The 21,663-nt window shown below is 45.7% G+C and overlaps 1 protein-coding gene across 1 annotated transcript in view; it reads right to left on the reverse strand.

Annotated features, from left to right (window-relative positions):
• Nucleotides 1-21,663, reverse strand: part of LOC141073043 (uncharacterized) — a 146,818-nt gene that overhangs the window by 28,901 nt on the left and 96,254 nt on the right. Inside the window, exon 2 of the mRNA XM_073560361.1 lies at nt 6,365-6,473. Coding sequence (XP_073416462.1) covers nt 6,365-6,449 — 85 coding nt within the window. The 5' untranslated portion in view covers nt 6,450-6,473. The remainder of the gene's footprint in view (nt 1-6,364; nt 6,474-21,663) is intronic.

Raw genomic sequence — 21,663 nt, forward strand, 5'->3', positions numbered from 1 at the left:
TCGTCCAGGAGAGGTCCCTGAGCAGACAATGGATGAATATCATCAAGGATTCCCTCCTCCTCTTCCTCCTCGTCAACATTGGCTGCAGACGCCTGCTCCTTAAGGTGCGTCAAAGTTTGCATGAGCAGACGCATAAGTGGGATGCTCATGCTTAGGATGGCGTCGTCTGCGCTTACCAGCCGTGTGCATTCCTCGAAACACTGAAGGACTTTACAGAGTTCTTTCAGCTTCGACCACTGCACACCTGTCAACTCCATGTCTGCTCTCAAAGTGCCTGGCTGTGTATCCTCCCACAAATGCATTATGGCCTGCCTCAGTTCGACAGCCGCTCAACCATGTGCAGGGTGGAGTTCCACCTTGTTGCAATGTCGATAATGAGGCGGTGGTTGGGAAGGTGGAGCAATCGCTGCAGCTTCTGCAGACGAATGGAGTGTACAGGTGACCTGCGGATGTGCGCGCACAGTCTTCGCACCTTCTGGAGCAGGGCTGTTAACTCCGGATAATTGTTGAGGAAGCACTACACCACCAGGTTCAAGGTGTGAGCCAAGCAAGGTATGTGGCTGAGTTTTGAAAGGGCTATGGCTGCCACAAAATTACTGCCGTTATCATTAACTACCTTCCCTGCCTCTAGATGTATACTGCCCAGCCATGACTCAGTTTGTCGCTGAAAGTACTCGGCCAGCACCTCCGCGGTGTGTCTGTCGCCCAAACACATCATCTGCAACACAGCCTGCTGACGCTTTCCACTAGCTGCTCGATAGGGGGACACCTCGTGTGCAACAGTGGCAGCTGCAGATGGAGTGCTCGTACGACTGCGCTCTGTGGACGAGCTTTCGCTTCTGGAGGAGGAGGAGGGTTGAACGCCTACAGCCAACTGTTTCCTATACCGTGGGCTAGGCAGCACTGTCCCACCACCGCTGTCCCCTGTGGACCCTGCATCCACCACATTAACCCAGTGCGCAGTGATGGACACTAACGGCCCTGGCCATGCCGACTGGACCATGCATCAGTTGTGAGGTGCACCTTTCCACTCACTGACTGCTTGAGTGCATGGACAATGCGGTCTTTCACATGATGGTGGAGGGCTGGGATGGCTTTGCGAGAGAAGAAGTGGCGACTGGGTAGGTCATAGCGTGGTACTGCATAGGCCATGAGTTCGCGGAAAGCTGCGCTTTCCACCAACCGATAGGGCATCATCTCTAACGAGATTAGTTTGGCAATGTGGGCGTTCAAACCCAGTGTACGCGGATGAGAGACTGAGTACTTTCTTGACCTACTCATAGTCTCTGGGAGGGTGAGCTGGACTTGAGAGCTGCATATGGTGGAACTAGCGGTGGACAGGGCGGACTGAGAGAGGGTTGATGATGGTGATGGAGTTGGTGTTCTTTCTGATGGCCTAGATTCAGTCTTTCGTTAATATAACAGTGGGATTCCCTGACTGCTTTGGCCTTGCAACGACACCTCAACATTTGCTGCTGTGCTAACCAGTGGGCTTACAGTGGGGGAAACAATGTAGTGTTGCTGACTACCTTCTTTGTGATCAGTTGTACATGTGGTACTTGAGGTTTGGTGTTGTGTCCACGCTTGCAAGTGCATGCTGGTTAAATGTCTAAGCATGCAACTGGTATTCAAATTTTTCAGATTTTTCCCTCGGCTAACGTTCTTTGCACACTTCTTACAGATAACCTTGGCCTGATCATGAGGATTTTGTTCAAAAGAGTGCCACACTGCACTCTTCCTACTTTGGAAGACATTTTGCGGCCTAGCACGCTGTGCTATTTTGACCCTCTGGACAAGCTGTCCAGCAACTCTTTTGATTTTTGGAACCTGTCTTTGGAGTGCTTCGGGCCTGCCAGATAACAGCTGTTGCAATGTCGGTGTCTGCTGTGGATGCTCCTCCTCCTCATCTGAGCTATTGGAAGCGGCACCCTCTTCCCCCAATGGATGCCAATCTGGGTCAACAACTGGGTCATCCATCACCTCCTCTTCAATGTCATGTGCACCTTCCTCTGTGTCACCGTGTATGGTGGTATAGTTTGCGGGAAGGGGCACCTGAGTCTCATCAGGGTCAGAATCTGGCACAGTATACTGCCAGGACAATGTAGAGCTCTGAGTGAATGTACCAGCAGAATCATCTATCAGTGGCTGTGCATCAGTGCACTCCATGTCAGATTCATCTTGGCCTGGGTAATTCACCTTTTCACTTGATAACCCAGGCATGGTATGTGAAAACAGCTCCATGGAGTAATCAGTAGTATGGCCTGCGTCATCCTTCAATCTTGGTTGGGGTGAAGGACACAAGGAAAGGTGTGGTTCATGAACATGAGCCTCCAATGACGACTCAGTGCTGTTATTTTTTACAACTTCAGAAGAGGAGGCGATAGAGCTGGAGGCTGAGTCAGCAATGTAAGCCAAAACTTTTTCCTGAAGCTCTGGCTTTAAAAGCGGTTTGCCAACTCCTAGAAAACTAAGCCTTGGAGGCCTTGTGGAGCCAGACGATGACGCAGGCTCAACACCTCCTGCATTCGGTCCTATTTTGCTTTTGCCACTACCATCAGATCCACCACCAACACCATCATTACCAGCTGGCAACCCCCGCCCAATTCCACGGCCTCTTCCACCTGCCTTCCTCATTTTTGATAAAAATGTACACAAAATCCCACCAACTATATAGTAATGTAAAACAAAGTACAAGGTGTATATAGGACAGGGGAGATGTTGAATTTCTGAACACACTTGTGGACACTGTTGGATTGTGTGAGGCCCAGTGAATATCACAGCGCTATGTCACAGGCTCAATGTCGCCGGTGTGAAAAATGTCACTATAAGATAAGGGAGATTTTGAATTTCTGCACACACTTGTGGACACTGGACACTGTTGGATTGTGTGAGGCCCAGTGAATATCACAGCGCTATGTCACAGGCTCAATGTCGCAGGTGTGAAAAATGTCACTATAGGATAAGGGAGATTTTGAATTTCTGCACACACTTGTGGACACTGCACACTGTTGGATTGTGTGAGGCCCAGTGAATATCACAGTGCTATGTCACAGGCTCAATGTCGCTGGTGTGAAAAATGTCACTATAGAAAGGGAGATTTTGAATTTCTGAACACACTTGTGGACACTGGACACTGTTGGATTGTGTGAGGCCCAGTGAATATCCCAGCGCTATGTCACAGGCTCAATGTCGCCGGTGTGAAAAATGTCACTATAGGATAAGGGAGATTTTGCATTTCTGCACACACTTGTGGACACTGGACACTGTTGGATTGTGTGAGGCCCAGTGAATATCACAGCGCTATGTCACAGGCTCAATGTCGCCGGTGTGAAAAATGTCACTATAGGATAAGGGAGATTTTGAATTTCTGAACACACTTGTGGACGCTGGACACTGTTGGATTGTGTGAGGCCCAGTGAATATCACAGAGCTATGTCACAGGCTCAATGTCGCCGGTGTGAAAAATGTCACTATAGGATAAGAGAGATTTTGAATTTCTGAACACACTTGTGGACACTGGACACTGTTGGATTGTGTGAGGCCCAGTGAATATCACAGCGCTATGTCACAGGCTCAATGTCGCCGGTGTGAAAAATGTCACTATAGGATAAGGGAGATTTTGAATTTCTGAACACACTTGTGGACATTGGACACTGTTGGATTGTGTGAGGCCCAGTGAATATCACAGCGCTATGTCACAGGCTCAATGTCGCCGGTGTGAAAAATGTCACTATAGGACAAGGGAGATTTTGAATTTCTGAACACACTTGTGGACACTGGACACTGTTGGATTGTGTGAGGCCCAGTGAATATCACAGCGCTATGTCACAGGCTCAATGTCGCAGGTGTGAAAAATGTCACTATAGTATAAGGGAGATTTTGAATTTCTGAACACACTTGTGGACACTGTTGGATTGTGTGAGGCCCAGTGAATATCACAGCGCTATGTCACAGGCAGAAATTGGCTAGTGTATGACAAACTACAAGGTGTATATAGAATTGGGCAGAATAGGAATCTCCCTAGAGTGTAGGTCTGTAAGAACGGAACAAGTCCTCGACTTATCCTTACAGAGAGACACACAGATAGCTTCACTGTGGCTGTGATAACAGCCGTTACACGGTACTGAGAGAGGAGCGTGCACGTACACGGCTGTCCGGTGTACGTAAAATTGTCAAGCTCCGTGTTTTTTAAGTATACGGACTGACACACGCTGTCTCTCTATAGTTTTGAATGTGATCAAAAAGCAAATATACTTAACTGTTTGAAAACTAGACAAAACTATAAGATGGAGGTCTGTAAGAACGGAACATGTCCTCGACTTATTCTTACAGAGTCACACACAGATAGCTTCACTGTGGCCATGATAACAGCCGTTACACGGTACTGAGAGAGGAGCATGCACGTACACGGCTGTCCGGTGTACGTAAAATTGTCAAGCTCCGTGTTTTTTAAGTATATGGACTGACACACGCTGTCTCTCTATAGTTTTGAATGTGATCAAACAGCAAATATACTTAACTGTTTGAAAACCAGACAAAACTAGAAGGTGGAGGTCTGTAAGAACGGAACATGTCCTCGACTTATCCTTACAGAGTCACACACAGATAGCTTCACTGTGGCCGTGATAACAGCCGTTACACGGTACTGTGTGAGGAGCGTACACCGCTGTATGGTGTGAAAAAATGCACGCTCAGTACCTCACCAGGACTAAAAAATATAGCCTCTACTTGCACTGCACACACAGTGACTGGTGTGTTGTACAGGCAAAATCGCTAGCAGCAGAAGCAGTTTTTAGTGTCTTCTTCCCTGCCTAACGCTCTCCCTGCAGAATCAGCAGCAGCAGCAGCTCTCCCTATTCTGAGATCAGCATGAGTAACATGGCGGTCGGTGTGCACGCCATTTTATACCCCCTGTGACGCCCCCCAAAGCAAGCCAATCACTTGCATGCCCTTCTCAAAGATGGTGGTGACCCCTGCCTATGTCATCACGTTGCCCACAGTGTCCGTGGATCCTGATTGGCTGAAAAAGGGCGGAAAACAAACTTTTGAAACGCGACTTTGGCGCTAAAGTCGCCGAGCTCGTGGCCGACCTCACCCTAGGGTCGGGTTTCGTTTCATGAAACCAATTTTTTGACCCGTTTCGCTCAACTCTAATCAGCACTGGTTCCAGACATTAACCCCACGTGTGCGAGTCAAACCCGCACTGAGATCATGACATCAAGACTATCAAGGTATTTTAGAGAGAAATGAGCTGTCCAGTGTCAGAAAGCTTGGTCTCAGTCGCAGGTCATGAGTCTTGCAACAGGGTAATGACCCAAAACAAATCCTGTAGTGGCCGTCTATGAGCCCAGACCTAAATCCTATTGAGCATCTTTGGAAAGAGCTGAAACATGCCGTCTGGAAAAGGCAACCTTCAAACACGAGACAATTGGAGCAGTTTGCTCTTGAGTAGAGATGAGCGACTTTGCCTTTTTTAGGGTCGAGTCGGGTTTCATGAAACCCGACTTTCTCAAAAGTCGAGTCGAACGAAATCGGCCGACTATCGGGAAAAGTCGAAGGTTCGACTGAAACACGAAACCCAATGCTAGACAATGGGGAAGCAAAGTCGGCAGGGAGTGGAGGACACCAAACACACCTCCGTGCCGGACCGCTTTTTTAAAGTGCGCGAAAACTCTCTCTCGATGCGCACATGTCATCTCGTTGCCCACAGTGTACGTCCTTGCTCAATGGCTGAAAAAAAGTCACGTGCATGCATTCTGGGAAATCCGACTCGACTTTGGCGCTCGTTTTGCCGACAGCATGGCCGACTTCACGCTGTGGTCGGGTTTCGGTCGGTGAAACCTGACTTTGCCATAAGTCGGCGACTTATGAATCTGGCCGACCTGTTTCGCTCTACTCTACTCTTGAGGAGTAGGCAAAAATACCTGTCGAGAGGTGCAGAAGTCTCATTGACAGTTACAGGAATCGTTTGATTGCAGTGATTGCCTCAAAAGGTTGTACAACAAAATATTAAGTTAAAGGTACCATCATTTCTGTCCAGGCCTATTTCATGAGTTTTATTTTTAAATTTTGTGGATAGATGGTTGAAAAGCAATGTCTGACTTTCATTTGTTCATTTTCATACATGTTTTATTTATTATTACTTCTGTCAGATTCAAGTTATTTCTGTGACCATTGTGAGTTTTTCTGTCGCTAAACGAGGGTACCAACAATTTTGACCACGTGTGTAACTATGAGGCAATTATCTTAAAAATAGCATGTTTTAACCTCTGCCCAGCTTATTATATCAATTAGGTACGGTGAATGAGGAGAATGTGACTCTCCTCTTATTTATTTCATGGTGACACCTCATCAGGACGGTTACCTGTAAGATCTTCCTCTTTGCACCGCCACTCATCTCCTTGCACATCACTTTCTCTTTTCTCCATTATGGATTGTGGATTATTCATCAGATTTTTGCCTGGATTTCAAAACTGTGAAAATAATAATAATATATAATAAAGTCACAGACAGAAGGAAAACTCATGTGGAATGTTCTAGATGGATGCTTTTATTATTATTATTATTATTATTATTATTATTATTATTATTATTTATCTACATGTGGTTTTTTTCTTAGCTCCTCTTTGTACCAGACTAATTTTCCTCCTGAGTTCTCGGCCTGTTTGATGTTTTTGCTTTTCAGGGTGGAGACAGAGAATTCCCTGTATCCGGTGGGGACATAGGATTCATTATTTGCCTTACAAACAAAAAAGGAACCACACTGTAGCGCCATAGCATGCAAACATGAAATATGAAAAATGAATTGCATTACTGCATTAGAAATATGAAAAATTGAGAAAACTTAGTGCATGAAATCGCCTATTTCTGTGTACCTGGAAGCCACGGTAAGGCGTTTCTTGTATTCCAGGACCCTAATCTAATGCCAATCCTCACTTAAGCCCCCGTTACACACTGCGATATCACTAGCAATATCGCTGTAAAGTCACTGATTTTGTGACGTTGCAGCGATATTGCTAGCGATATCGCTGCATGTGATACTTACCTCCGACCGGCTCCCCCGCTGCTCATCGTTGGTCGCGCGAGAAACTCCTAGATCATTTCTCGTTGGCCACTTCCTGCGGCGCTTCCTGTGGAGCCGACGAGCGGCGCGTGGACGCGGGCGGGAGGACGCAGGATCGCAGCGTCTGACAGGTAAGTAGCGATCCCCGTCCCCTGCGATGTCGCTAGTGAGATCTGCCTGTGTGGCAGCTCACTAGCAACCACCTAGCGATGCACCAGCGATCCTGACCGCGTCATATCGCTGGTTGGGATCGCTGGTGCATCGCTAGGTGTAACGGTACCCTAAGACTAAAGTCTTCATCTGTATGGGAACCTATGTAAATCCTCTCCTTAGACTTTTTTGTTGAATGTATACGAGTTGGTGACTCTAGGTTAAAGGGAACCTGTCACCCCCTCCAGGAGTTTTTAAGTAAAAAAGCCACCTTGTGCGGCACTAATGCTGCATTCTGTCATGGCCTGGCTATCGCGCCTGCGTGGACGCGCTGCCAGAGATCCCGCCACACAGTCGCTAATGATTTAAGCCCCCGTTACACTAAACAATGTCCCAGCGATCCCACCAACGATCCGACATGATGGGATCGCCAGGACATCGTGTACGCCGGTTTCCAAGGTAAACAGTGGGTATCCAGGAGCCACGGCTCCTGGATACCCGACGTTTACATTAGAAACCAGCGCCCAGCGTCGCTGATCGCTGGTCTCTCGCTGCCACACACAGCGATGTGTGCTGGGCAGCGGGAGACCAGCGATCGAAAAACGGCCCAGGATGTTCGAGCGCGATCAGCGATAACTGGCAGGGGGGGCCGGTCGCTGATCCCCGTCACACACAGCGATCTCGCTGGCGAGATCGCTGATGTGTCACAAAATCGCTGTGTGTGATGGGACCCCTATTCACACTGCGGGGTGGGATCTCTGGCAGTGCGTCCATGCAGGCGCGAAAGCCAGGCCATGAAGTGATGCAAGAACAGGCAGCGCTAACTGCGCATGCCCAAGAATAATATATTACAGGGCAGGCGCCAGCATTTTAAATTGAACACAGAGGAGGCGGAGAAAAGACATAAGGACGAAATGAATGACGGATGCGAGGCATCGGTGTCAGAGGGGGAAAGACCTGCCCCCCTGTCAAATATCAGGTATGTCTGACTAATTTTATAAATGCGGTGGACGGGACGCTAAGTAAAAGAGCCACCTTTACAGAATGCAGCATTAGTGCTGCACAAGGTGGCTCTTTTGCTTAAAAACACCTGGGGGGGGTGACAGGTTCTCTTTAAGCACCTGTTCACACATAGTTTATGCTTGGATGTGACGGTCAGTTTATTGAAATTTGAAATCATTATTTGCCTTTGTCCATATTTCAAGGGGGATCTGTATATCAATGTTTTTCACCAGACTCAAGTTAGTCTGCAGTTAGCTATAAGTCATTAGTTAGCTATTAGATTTTCATGTATGGTGAATTATACATAGAGTGGACATTGTTTGGGTAAAATCAAAATGACCAGCTCAATGTCCTGAATAATGTTTGCCAAAAAAATGATCAACTCAATGTGTAGTTCAGAACTAATTCACGTAAATCGCTTAGTTACATCGCACATAATCAAACCTACTCAATCGTACATAAGTTCAATTTGAAAAGAGGTACCCTGGACCACTAGTACTCAAAATGACCAGCTCAATGTCCTGAATAATGTTTGCCCAAAAAATTCACAACTCTATGTATAGTTGAAGAATTATGCAAAATATGCTAACTCCACGTATGAAACATTTTATAGGTACCTCACTGTTTGCTATCACAACTCTAACTTGAAGTTTCCATAAGGGCTTAACCCACTAATCTATGTTTAATTCAAGAGCTGTTGAACAGATGCTAAGTTTGTGTGTGAAATTACACTTAATAAAGTTTTATGTCATCAAATTATTTATATGTAATGGTAATGTAATTATTAACCTTTTTCTAACTTTACATAGTGGTTCTTGTGTAGACATGGAGGTCAGTGGGTGCTCTCGTCCGCTGGCACGGCCGCCTTTACAAAGACAGCATGGACCATGGCTCATCCCAACTGAACGCCCGACCTCCTTAACAGTGGGTGGAACACTACTTAGACAACACAGGGTGAGGGAATCACAATATTAGGACTTTCTTGCATCCCCAAACAATTAATGGCATATATCACACAACCAGCAAAACACAAAATGTAACAGCAAACAGTTTATCACCCTTCCACTGGCTCACCAGGGATTATAATATCCGTTCCTCAGAGTTTCCAGGGCTACTTACTCCAAGCCAGCAGCACCCCGCTTTCGGCGGGCACCCACCGAGAAAGGAATAATGCCAGATTTAGGAAGCTGACTGAGTACCGCAAATTCTGTAGTCAGGTGACTGGATTGTCCCAAGCTGGATACCATCCTTATGTAGTCTTTGATATCTCAGCCGAATCCTTGTATTCGATGCTTAAGCCCATGTAGTCTTATAATCCATGTTCGGTTATGGCCTGCCAATCGGATCCGCAGATCCAAAATTGGTACCATGCAGCAAGAGAGACTGGTCACTGGACAGTCCTCCTTCTATACCCCTGAGCTCTCAATTCAGACCCTTGGGGCTTCATGATTGGTGGAATAAGAGTGTGCTAGACTGGCTAGATTCCAAGCCGCATACATAATATCCATAGTAGCAATGGTGTCTAACAGAGATGAGGAAGAGTCAGCTAATTTACATAGAATGGAGCAATATAATGAAAGGTTAGCATAATTGATTTGTCTGAGTCTGTGACCTTCCCTGACAAAGGTAATTACATGAGTCAACAGGAACTGTAAACCTAGACTCCTTAAGGCCCTTTTACATTTAGCGATGCACCAGCGATCCGACCAGCGATCCCACCCGGTCAGGATCGCTGGTGCATCGCTAAATGATCGCTAGTGAGCTTTCATACAGAAAGACCTCACAGCGATGCAGCAGCGACGCAGCGCACGATACTCACCTTTCACACACAGCGATCCTGCGTCCTCCCGCCCGCCTCCACGCGTCGCTGGATGTCACAGCAGGAAGTCTCAGCAGGAAGCGCCCGACGAGAAATGGAGCCGAACATTCTCGCGCGATCAGCGATGGACAGCGGGGGAGCCGGTCGCTGGTAAGTATCACACATAGCGATATCGCTAGCAATATCGCTATAACGTCACAAAACCAGTGACGTTTTAGCGATATTGCTAGCGATATCGCTTAGTGTAAAACCCCCTTTAGAGTCTTGTAGAAACAATGAGGGGCTTATCACATGGTAATAAACAGAATACCATGTGTTATGTATATAGTGTTTTGTATGTAGTATGTATGTGGTATGTTGTATGTATGTATATATGTATGTAGAATGTATGTAGTATGTTGTATGTATGTATGTAGTATATAGTATGTGGTATGTATGTAGTATATAGTATGTATGTGGTATGTATGTTGTATGTATGTAGTATGTATATTTGTGTTTTTTGTCTTTACATTCAACACATTAACCGGATGATGGGACTACTACTGTCCCATCATTGGCTAATGTGTCAATCACTGTCATTGTAGCAGGCATAGCCCGATGGGACTTGTAGTCCCATCGGATGATGCCTACACACAGACACAAAGACCCCTGGCAGGCCCGCGCAGCCCCGGACAGACCCCCGAGAGGCCCGTACAGACCCCCGGCAGGCCCGCACAGACCCCCGAAAGGCCCGTACAGACCCCCAGCAGGCCCGCACAGACCCCGCCCGCACACATGGACACGCAGTCTCCGCCCACACACCGCCCACACTCCATTATAGTGCATCATGACATCATTTGAGCAGCCAATCACAGCCATGCCATTAGTTAACATGGCTAACATGCCTAACAGGATGTGCCCACACTTCTTAGGATCCTCATTGGCTGAATAGAATAAAATAGGCTCATTGCATTATGGGAACTTCTGATTCCGGTATTCGATATTGTAAAAGTATCGGAACTCAGTATCGGAACTCTGATACAGCGAATATTGGCCGATACCCGATATTGCAGCATCGGAATGCTGAACACTAGTGGTTAGTATAGGCTGAAAACAAAGATCACTGTCTGAAGTGCAATGGACAGTGAGCTTATTTGTCTATAAGAAGACATTAGATGTCATGGCGTGGTGTGGTTATTTTTACATTTAACATTGATAGAAAACAAAAACAAGTATGTTTCCAAATGAATAACACTCTCCTCTTTGGGCAAATTTATAACCTGTGATTTAAGGTATATCCTTTAACATATTCAACAAACAATGTAATAAACATAGAAAGCAGATTGTACTATCTTCCCCTATGAAATAAGTCAAATTAATTAATTTCACAAATGACCAATTCAGACCCAAAGATTATTATTCTGTGCCATTTATCATTTTCATGGAAACATACTTGGGTTACTTAGGAAATTAAAAAAACATTCTAATGGACAATGACAGACACAACACTTAATTTGTATTTATGAAATCTCAATTTTGTATTACCAAGCTAACCAGGTGAGTTATATTTTTATTACGTGTTCAGAGTGGCATAGGTGTGTGATATTTTAATGTAAGTGTATGGAATGTTTTTTTTCAGTGCTCAGTGCGCCACATTAGGGTTGTAATTTAAATGTAAGTGCATGTAATGTTATTACGTCACCTTTGCAATGGACAACATTCCCTATCACAAAGACTATAAACAGGACAACAGACCACACATATTTTCACGCCTAAGCCAACTAGATCGCCAATCATACAACCCTGATGCAAGATAGCCACACAAATTATCGCCCTGCAATAGCTGACATGCACGCTATAACATTCCGTAAACTCAAACCTGTTAGTTCAACGATGGGTATAGACTCAACCACTGAGACATTCTAAAGTCTCTCATCTGCCTTTTAAAAATCTTAATGTGACTATGGCTGCTCTTCGTACATCAAAACATTCCTAAGCCAACAACCTAAAAATTTTATGCGCATTAAAATTATCCACTGTATTTAAAATACAGGAATGTTACACTTTTCACAATGACACAACTCACTTTAGTTGCATTTCATAGATATTTCAAGGATTGGTAACAACTAAAATTTATGTCTAATTATCATAGTTTACTAAAACCATACTACTAAATCAACAACCTTGATCAGGTACATAAAACTTAATAATCCACATATTTTGAAATTATTGTCAGTGACATGAATATAATAAGCATTTATAATATGTAAACTTTCTAATATTATTATCAATTAATTTCACATCATTTGTGCCTATAATACAGAGTATGAATATCTATTTGAAGCACTACTTCCTTGCACACTAGTTGACGAGATGATACTTGTCAACAATCTTTATACATACACTGGAGCAGTTTCGTATTTATTGCAAGACCTCCAACATCTAACCTTTTTGAGATATCAAAACAGAAACATTCAAAAAATTTACATTAAGCAAGTAAATTTTTAAGTAAAATGTTGAGACTGATCTAATCATTTACTTTTATTCTTAAACATATTAAATATTTTATATACCCAAATATAAATATAGCTTTCAAACAGGACAAACACAACAACACTGAAATTCAGACTTGAGGTTACAATGTAAGTTAACTCAAGTCTGGCAATTCAACACAAATCCTTACCATGGACAGATGACGTTAACAGACAATCCTCCAAGTAGGGCCACTCTGTGGAATACTTCGATGGCTTCCAAGTGAGTGTATCACTTCAGAACAGAACAGTGATGACATGGACTCTTTCAATGCCTAGTATGGGTTGAGTTTCTTAAAATTTGGTCACACATGATGGTATTCTGCTTATTACCATGTGATAAGCCCCTCATTGTTTCTACAAGACTCTAAGGAGTCTAGGTTTACAGTTACTGTTGACTCATGTAATTACCTTTGTCAGGGAAGGTCACAGACTCAGACAAATCAATTATGCTAACCTTTCATTGTATTGCTCCATTCTATGTAAATTAGCTGACTCTTCCTCATCTCTGTTAGACACCATTACTACTATGGATATTATGTATAAGGCTTGGAATCTAGCCAATCTAGCACACTCTTATTCCACCAATCATGAAGCCCCAAGGGTCTGAATTGAGAGCTATGGGGTATAGAAGGAGGACTGCCCAGTGACCAGTCTCTCTTACTGCATGGTACCAATTTTGGATCTGCGGATCCGATTGGCAGGCCATAACCGAACATGGATTATAACACTACATGGACTTCAGCATCGAATGCAAGGATTCGGCTGAGATATCAAAGACTACATAAGGATGGTATCCAGCTTGGGACAATCCAGTCACCTGACTAAAGAATTTGCGGTACTCAGTCAGCTTCCTAAATCTGGCATTATTCCTTTCTCGGTGGGTGCCCGCCGAAAGCGGGGTGCTGCTGGCTTGGAGTAAGTAGCCCTGGAAACTCTGAGGAACAGATATTATAATCCCTGGTGTGACAGTGGAAGGGTGATAAACTGTTTGCTGTTACATTTTGTGTTTTGCTGGTTGTGTGATATATGCCATTAATTGTTTGGGGATCCAAGAAAGTCCTAATATTGTGATTCCCTCACCCTGTGTTGTCTGAGCAGTGTTCCACCCACTGTTAAGGAGGTCGGGCGTTCATAGAATCATAGAATCGCATAGTTGGAAGGGACCTCCTGGGCCATCTGGTCCAACCCCCTGTCATCCCCCTGTCATCCCAGTCAGATGTCTGTCCAGCCTCTGTTTGAAGACTTCCAGTTCAGTTGGGATGAGCCATGGTCCATGCTGTCTTTGTAAAGGCGGCCGGGCCAGCGGACGAGAGCACCCACTGACCCCCGTGTCTACACAAGAACCACTATGTAAAGTTAAAAAAAGGTTAATAATGACGCTACAATTACATATAAATAATTTGATGACATAAAACTTTATTAAGTGTAATTTCACACACAAACTTACCATGTGTTCAGCAACTCTTGAATTAAACATAGATTAGTGGGTTAAGCCCTTATGGAAACTTCAAGTTAGTTGTGATAGCAAACAGTGAGGTACCTATAAAATGTTTCACATGTGCAGTTAGCATATTTTGTATAATTCTTCAACTATACATAGAATTGTGAATTTTTGGGGCAAAATTTGTTAGATTGAGTGCAATTGATTATGCGCGACATAAGAGATTGACGTGAATAACTTCTGAACTACACATAGAGTTGATCATTTTTTTGGCAAACATTATTCAGGACATTGAGCTGGTCACTTTGAGTACTAGTGGTCCAGGGAACCTCTTATCAAATTAATCTTATGTACGATTGAGTGCGTTTGATTATGTGCGACAGAAAAATGGAGAACTTGAGGGCACTACAAATGATCTATAGGGGACTGTAGTCCACACACTTGGAAAAAAGAGTACAATTGTAGAAAAAGAAGTGTGCAAATGGACGCAATGAACCCAAAATAAACACAAATTATGTACTATAATAAATTGTCAATTTTTATTATTAGCATATGAAAGGAACACACAAGTGACAAAAACATAATTAAAAACAATTAAAAAAGGCCAAGAACAATTTGGCCTTTAATGACACTCCAGAAAAACAGGTCTTTAGGTGGGAACCTGATATATACCCCCTCCAATAAATATGGGCAGAGACTTATGAACTTATTCTGCATACACATGTGTGTACAAACATGAAATGGAAACCTGAGTCAACCATATAATAATAATAATGATGATGAAAAACATAATTGAAAATACCAAGAAAGACACCAATTGCATATAATATATGCCAAAGTAACCCTAATATCAGATAAAGGAAAAATAAAAAATGACCATGAATATGGAGGACCCTTATTGTTGAGAAATAACTAGGATGTAAACCCAATACATGGTTTGCAGCTCCCAAAGTGGTTAATCTAAAAAATGTTTGGGCCACATTTAAGACTCAGTTTGTATAACATGAAAATGAAATGAGTGGCTTGATAAATGAATAACCACAGATGACCATGAAATATTATCGCTTAAAAGATGTACACATGGTTTTTTGGTGGTCTATCTACAAACATGTAATGCAAGTATATTGTAACAAATAATAATCATAGATGACCATAAATCATGACCCCTGAAAAATATAAACACAGTGAATAAAAAACAATTCTCAAAAAGTGGTTGCAGTTGCCCAAAGTATAAATGCACCACACATATTCAAACATTATTCAGGAGATTGAGCTGGTTATTTTGAGTACTAGTGGTCCAGGGTACCTCTTTTCAAATTAATCTTATGCACGATTGAGTGCGTTTGATTATGCGCGACATAAGCCATTTACGTGAATAACTTCTGAACTACACATAGAGTTTTTCATTTTTTTGGCAAACATTATTCAGGACTCATACATGAAAATCTAATAGCTAACATGAAAATCTAATAGCTAATAACTAATAGCTAACTGCAGACTAACTTGAGTCCGGTATGTTTTTCTGTCTATGATTAAAGTCTGGGTCATTTGTCTTGCATCCGGAGGCTGAAATGTTCAGGCCCTGGATGTTCCAGCTACTGATTAGGGCTGACATTGTGTAGCCTTGAATACCTCTCTCTCATCTCCCCTCTGTCTCTCTTCCCTTCCATCTCTCTCTCTCTTCCCTCCCGTCTCTTTCTCTCTTAACTCCCCTTTCTGCCTCTCTCTTTTACCTCCCGTCTCTCTCTTACCTCCCGTTTCTCTCTCTGTCACCTCCCGTCTCTTTCGCTCTTAACTTCCCTTTCGGTCTCTCTCTCTTCCCTCCCGTCTCTTCTCTCACCTCTTGTCTCTCTCTCTCACCTCCCGTCTCTCTTGCTTACGTCCCGCTCTCTCTTCCCTCTCGTCTGTCTCTCACCTCCCGTCTCTCTCTCTCTCTCACCTTTCAATTAAATTCAATTCAAATGAGCTTTATTGGGAGGACTAAGTACATGTTGGCATTGCCAAAGCAAATAGTAAAAATAAGGGGATAAGGGGGTGGGGTAGGGAGGCATATAGAGGTCCAGGATACATCAGGGTCCTTTTAGAAGATAGGAACATGTCCCGGGTGGGGTATCTCTCTCACACCTCCTGTTTCTCTCACCTCCTGTCTCTCTCTCTTCCCTCCTGTCTCTCTCTCACCTCCTGTCTCTCTACACCTCCTGTCTCTATCACCCCATCTCTCTCTTCCCTCCTGTCTCTCTCTCCTACCTTCTGTCTCTCTTCTACCTCCTGTCTCTATCTCTTACCTCCTGTCTCTCTCTCTCCCCTCCTGTCTCTCTCTCTTCCCTCCTGTCTCTCTCCCCTCCTGTTTCTCTCTTTCTTGCCTCCTGTCTCTCCCCTCCTGTCTCTCTCTCTCTAGTCCCTCATGTCTCTCGTCCCTCCTGTCTCTCTCTCTTCCCTCCTGTCTCTCTCGTCCCTCCAATCTCTCTCTCACCTCCTGTCTCTCTCTCACCTCCCATCTCTCATCTCTCTCTTCCCTCCTGTCTCTCTCTCTCTCCTCCTGTCTCTCTCTCACCTCCCATCTCTCTCTTCCCTCCTGTCCCTCTCTTCCCTCCTGTCCCTCTCTTCCGTCCTGTCTCTCTTCCCTCCTGTCTCTCTCTCTTTCCTCCTGTCTCTCTCTCTTTCCTCCTGTCTCTCTCTACCCTCCTGTCTCTCTCTTCCCTCCTGTCTCTCTCTTCCCTCCTGTCTCTCTCTCTTCCCTCCTGTCTCTCTCTCTTCCCTCCTGTCTCTCTCTCTTCCCTCCTGTCTCTCTCTCTTCCCTCCTGTCTCTCTCTTCCCTCCTGTGTCTCTCTCTTCCCTCCTGTCTCTCTCTCTTCCCTCCTGTCTCTCTCTTCCCTCCTGTGTCTCTCTCTTCCCTCCTGTCTCTCTCTCTTCCCTCCTGTCTCTCTCTTTCATCCTGTCTCTCTCTACCCTCCTGTCTCTCTCTTCCCTCCTGTCTCTCTCTTCCCTCCTGTGTCTCTCTCTTCCCTCCTGTCTCTCTCTTTCCTCCTGTCTCTCTCGACCCTCCTGTCTCTCTCTACCCTCCTGTCTCTCTCGTCCCTCCTGTCTCTCTCGTCCCTCCTGTCTCTCTCTCTCTTCCCTCCTGTCTCTCTCTTACCTCCTGTCTTGCTCTTCCCTCCTGTCTCGCTCTTCCCTCCTGTCTCTCTCTACCCTCCTGTCTCTCTCTTCCCTCCTGTCTCTCTCTTCCCTCCTGTCTCGCTCTTCCCTCCTGTCTCTCTCTCTCTTCCCTCCTGTCTCTCTCTTCCCTCCTGTCTCTGTCACCTCCTGTCTCTTCCTCTCTCTCACCTCGTGTCTCTCTCGTTTTCCCTCTCTCGGTCCTTCTTTGGTAGAGGCTTAGTTAAATCCGTGTGGTCAGAAGGACCTCTGCTGAGGTAATGCCCATGTGACCATGTGTGGGAATGATGACACAGGAAGGGGCGGCGCCTCTTCTTTCATAGAGCAGACAGTGGGAAGCTGCGGTTGGAGCTAGAATGTGTGCGCTTCCTCCAGATCCTGTCAGCAGCCCATACAGTCCAGATGGTTTACTGCTGAATACACTAGAATGAACACCCTCCCCTTAGTGACTACAAGGGGGGGTCGCATGATAACGCGGCTCCCATAACATAATTTGATGGTGTTCAGTTGGTTTTTTAAGCTCTGGTTCACAAAGAGTTAATGTTTCAGTAAGCTGTGATATTTCATGAGCAGGTTCCCTGTTAGGCAGATTTGGCTTCCTTCTCTTTTTTTGAGCTTGTTTGATTGGCTGACAGAGTATGAGCGGGAACAATTTGTGGTATATAATCACCTGTTTGTGAAGATTCCAAGATCCCTCCCTCCCGCCCTGATAAAGAATATTTCACTGTATTGTCGTGTCGTTTATTTGTGAGATAATCTCCCTGTTTTAGGGAGGATTGGGTCATGAGAGTAATAATTTTATTCAGTGATGGAGATATTTAATGGTTTTAATGGTTATGATGAAATAAAATTGGTTGTTGAGTAACTCAAAATAAACGCCACGGCCATTTTATGCCAAACTTAGAACTCGGTGTCCTGAGTCCTTATTTCTTATGTATGAGAGTGGGGCCTGTGTTATCATGTATGAGCTCCTTCCAGGTTCCCACTGCAGCCCATACAGTCTAGCTGAGGGAAGAAAGAAGGAGCAAGAGATGGAAGAGGAGAGAGACAGGAGGGATGAGAGAGAGACAGCAGGGAAAAGAGAGACAGGAGGGAAGAGAGAGAGACAGGAGGGAAGAGAGAGACAGGAGGGAAGAGAGAGACAGGAGGGAAGAGAGAGACAGGAGGGAAGAGAGAGAGACAGGAGGGAAGAGAGACAGGAGGGAAGAGAGAGAGACAGGAGGGAAGAGAGAGAGACAGGAGGGAAGAGAGACAGGAGGGAAGAGAGAGAGACAGGAGGGAAGAGAGAGAGACAGGAGGGAAGAGAGAGAGACAGGAGGGAAGAGAGAGAGACAGGAGGGAAGACAGAGAGACAGGACGGAAGAGAGACAGGAGGTGAGAGAGAGACAGGAGGGAAGAGAGAGAGACAGGAGGGAAGAGAGAGACAGGAGGAAAAAGAGAGAGACAGGAGGGAAGAGAGAGACAGGAGGGAAGAGAGAGAGACAGGAGGGAAGAGAGAGAGACAGGAGGGAAGAGAGAGAGAGGAGAGAAGAGAGAGACAGGAGGGAAGGGAGAGACAGGAGGGAAGGGAGACAGACAGGAGGGAAGAGAGAGACAGGAAGGAAGAGGGAGGGAAGAGAGAGAGACAGGAGGGAAGGGAGAGACAGGAGGGAAGAGAGAGCGAGACAGGAAGGAAGAGAGACAGGAGGGAAGAGAGAGAGACGGGAGGGAAGAGAGAGACAGAGGGAAGAGAGAGACAGGAAGGAAGAGAGAGAGACTGTCTCTTCAAGAGACTGTCTGATCTACCAGACTTCACCTCCATGGAGGGGGAAGAGAACCTGCCAATAATACTGGGGAAGAGGAAGGTGCAGCGGCCATAGCAGCGGAATATGTCAGTGCCTGCCACAGACTAAAGGTACTGTCACACTTAGCGATGTACCAGCGATCCTGACCAGCGATATGATGCGGTCAGGATCGCTGGTGCATCGCTAAGTGGTCGCTAGTGAGCTGCCACACAGGCAGATCTCACCAGCGACATCGCTAGGGACGGGGGTCGCTACTTACCTGTCACACCAGATGATCCTGACGTCCTCCCGCCCGGCTCCACGCGTCGCTCGTCCTCACAGCAGGAAGCACCACAGGAAGCTGACGACGAGAAACAGTCCTGAACGTTCTCGCACGATCAGCGATAACCAGCGGGGGAGCCGGTCGTAGGTAAGTATCAGACACAGAGATATCGCTAGCAATATCGCTATAACGTCACTAGTTATAGCGATATTGCTAGCGATATCTCCTAGTGTGACATGCCCTTAAGAGGAGACTGATATGTCATGGACTCCTGTACCCCACCCCGGACATGCCACTATCCTCTAACAGGAGCCTGATGTATCCTGGACCTCTATATGCCCCCTACCCCGTCCCCCTATTTTTACCATTTGCTTTGGCAATGCTAATATGTGCTTAGCCCTGCCAATAAAGCTCATTTGAATTTGAGAGACAGGAGAAAAGAGAGAGAGAGACAGGAGGGAAGAGACAGGTGAGAGAGAGACAGGAGGGAAGAGAGAGCAACAGGAGGGAAGAGAGAGAGAGACACAAGAAAAGATGTACAGGAGGTGAGAAAAACAGGAAATAAAAGAGACAGCAGACAACAGAGATCCGCATGTACTGCAAATGGAGGCTGTATACAGAAGGGCTGAACAGTGACGTACTGCAGGGTAGGGTTGTATATAGAGGGGCTGAGCAGTGATGTACTGCAGGGTAGGATTGTATATAGAGGGGCTGAGCAGTGACGTACTGCAGGGTAGGGTTGTATATAGAGGGGCTGGACAGTGACGTACTGCAGGGTAGGGTTGTATATAGAGGGGCTGAGCAGTGACGTACTGCAGGGTAGGATTGTATATAGAGGGGCTGAGCAGTGACGTACTGCAGGGTAGGGTTGTATATAGTGGGGCTGAGCAGTGACGTACTGCAGGGTAGGGTTGTATATAGAGGGGATGGACAGTGACGTACTGCAGGGTAGGGTTGTATATAGAGGGGCTGAGCAGTGACGTACTGCAGGGTAGGATTGTATATAGAGGGGCTGAGCAGTGACGTACTGCAGGGTAGGGTTGTATATAGTGGGGCTGAGCAGTGACGTACTGCAGGGTAGGATTGTATATAGAGGGGCTGAGCAGTGACGTACTGCAGGGTAGGGTTGTATATAGAGGGGCTGGACAGTGACGTACTGCAGGGTAGGGTTGTATATAGAGGGGCTGAGCAGTGACGTACTGCAGGGTAGGATTGTATATAGAGGGGCTGAGCAGTGACGTACTGCAGGGTAGGGTTGTATACAGAGGGGCTGAGCAGTGATGTACTGCAGGGTAGGGTTGTATATAGAGGGGCTGAGCAGTGACGTACTGCAGGGTAGGGTTGTATATAGAGGGGCTGAGCAGTGATGTACTGCAGGGTAGGGTTGTATATAGTGGGGCTGAGCAGTGACGTACTGCAGGGTAGGGTTGTATATAGAGGTGGCTGAGCAGTGACATACTGCAGGGTAGGATTGTATATAGAGGGGCTGAGCAGTGACGTACTGCAGGGTAGGGTTGTATACAGAGGGGCTGAGCAGTGATGTACTGCAGGGTAGGGTTGTATATAGAGGGGCTGAGCAGTGACGTACTGCAGGGTAGGGTTGTATATAGAGGGGCTGAGCAGTGATGTACTGCAGGGTAGGGTTGTATATAGAGGGGCTGAGCAGTGACATACTGCAGGGTAGGGTTGTATATAGAGGGGCTGAGCAGTGACGTACTGCAGGGTAGGGTTGTATACAGAAGGGCTGAACAGTGACGTACTGCAGGGTAGGGTTGTATATAGAGGGGCTGAGCAGTGATGTACTGCAGGGTAGGGTTGTATATAGAGGGGCTGAGCAGTGACGTACTGCAGGGTAGGGTTGTATATAGTGGGGCTGAGCAGTGACGTACTGCAGGGTAGGGTTGTATATAGAGGTGGCTGAGCAGTGACATACTGCAGGGTAGGGTTGTATACAGAGGGGCTGAGCAGTGATGTACTGCAGGGTAGGGTTGTATACAGAGGGGCTGAGCAGTGATGTACTGCAGGGTAGGGTTGTATATAGAGGGGCTGAGCAGTGACGTACTGCAGGGTAGGGTTGTATACAGAGGGGCTGAGCAGTGATGTACTGCAGGGTAGGATTGTATATAGAGGGGCTGAGCAGTGATGTACTGCAGGGTAGGGTTGTATATAGAGGGGCTGAGCAGTGACATACTGCAGGGTAGGGTTGTATATAGAGGGGCTGAGCAGTGACGTACATTATTTTGATTAAAATTATGTTTACTAAATACCCTTATTATTATTATTACCTTTATGCATTATTTGCAGTATATTTTTTACTTTTTAGCTCAGGATATTTGTGTTTTTTGCTTTTTGTTTTCTCTGGTAAATGGTCATGTGTTAATATGCACTTACATTGTGCATACACATTAACTTACTTTTCTCAGTTCAGATTTGTCTTTTATGCAGGGTAGGATTGTATATAGAGGGGCTGAGCAGT

Source organism: Dendrobates tinctorius, unplaced genomic scaffold (assembly GCF_039654945.1).
Source record: "Dendrobates tinctorius isolate UK_male_01 unplaced genomic scaffold, ASM3965494v1 ptg000295l, whole genome shotgun sequence".
In the NCBI taxonomy this organism is placed as follows: Eukaryota; Metazoa; Chordata; class Amphibia; order Anura; family Dendrobatidae; genus Dendrobates; species Dendrobates tinctorius.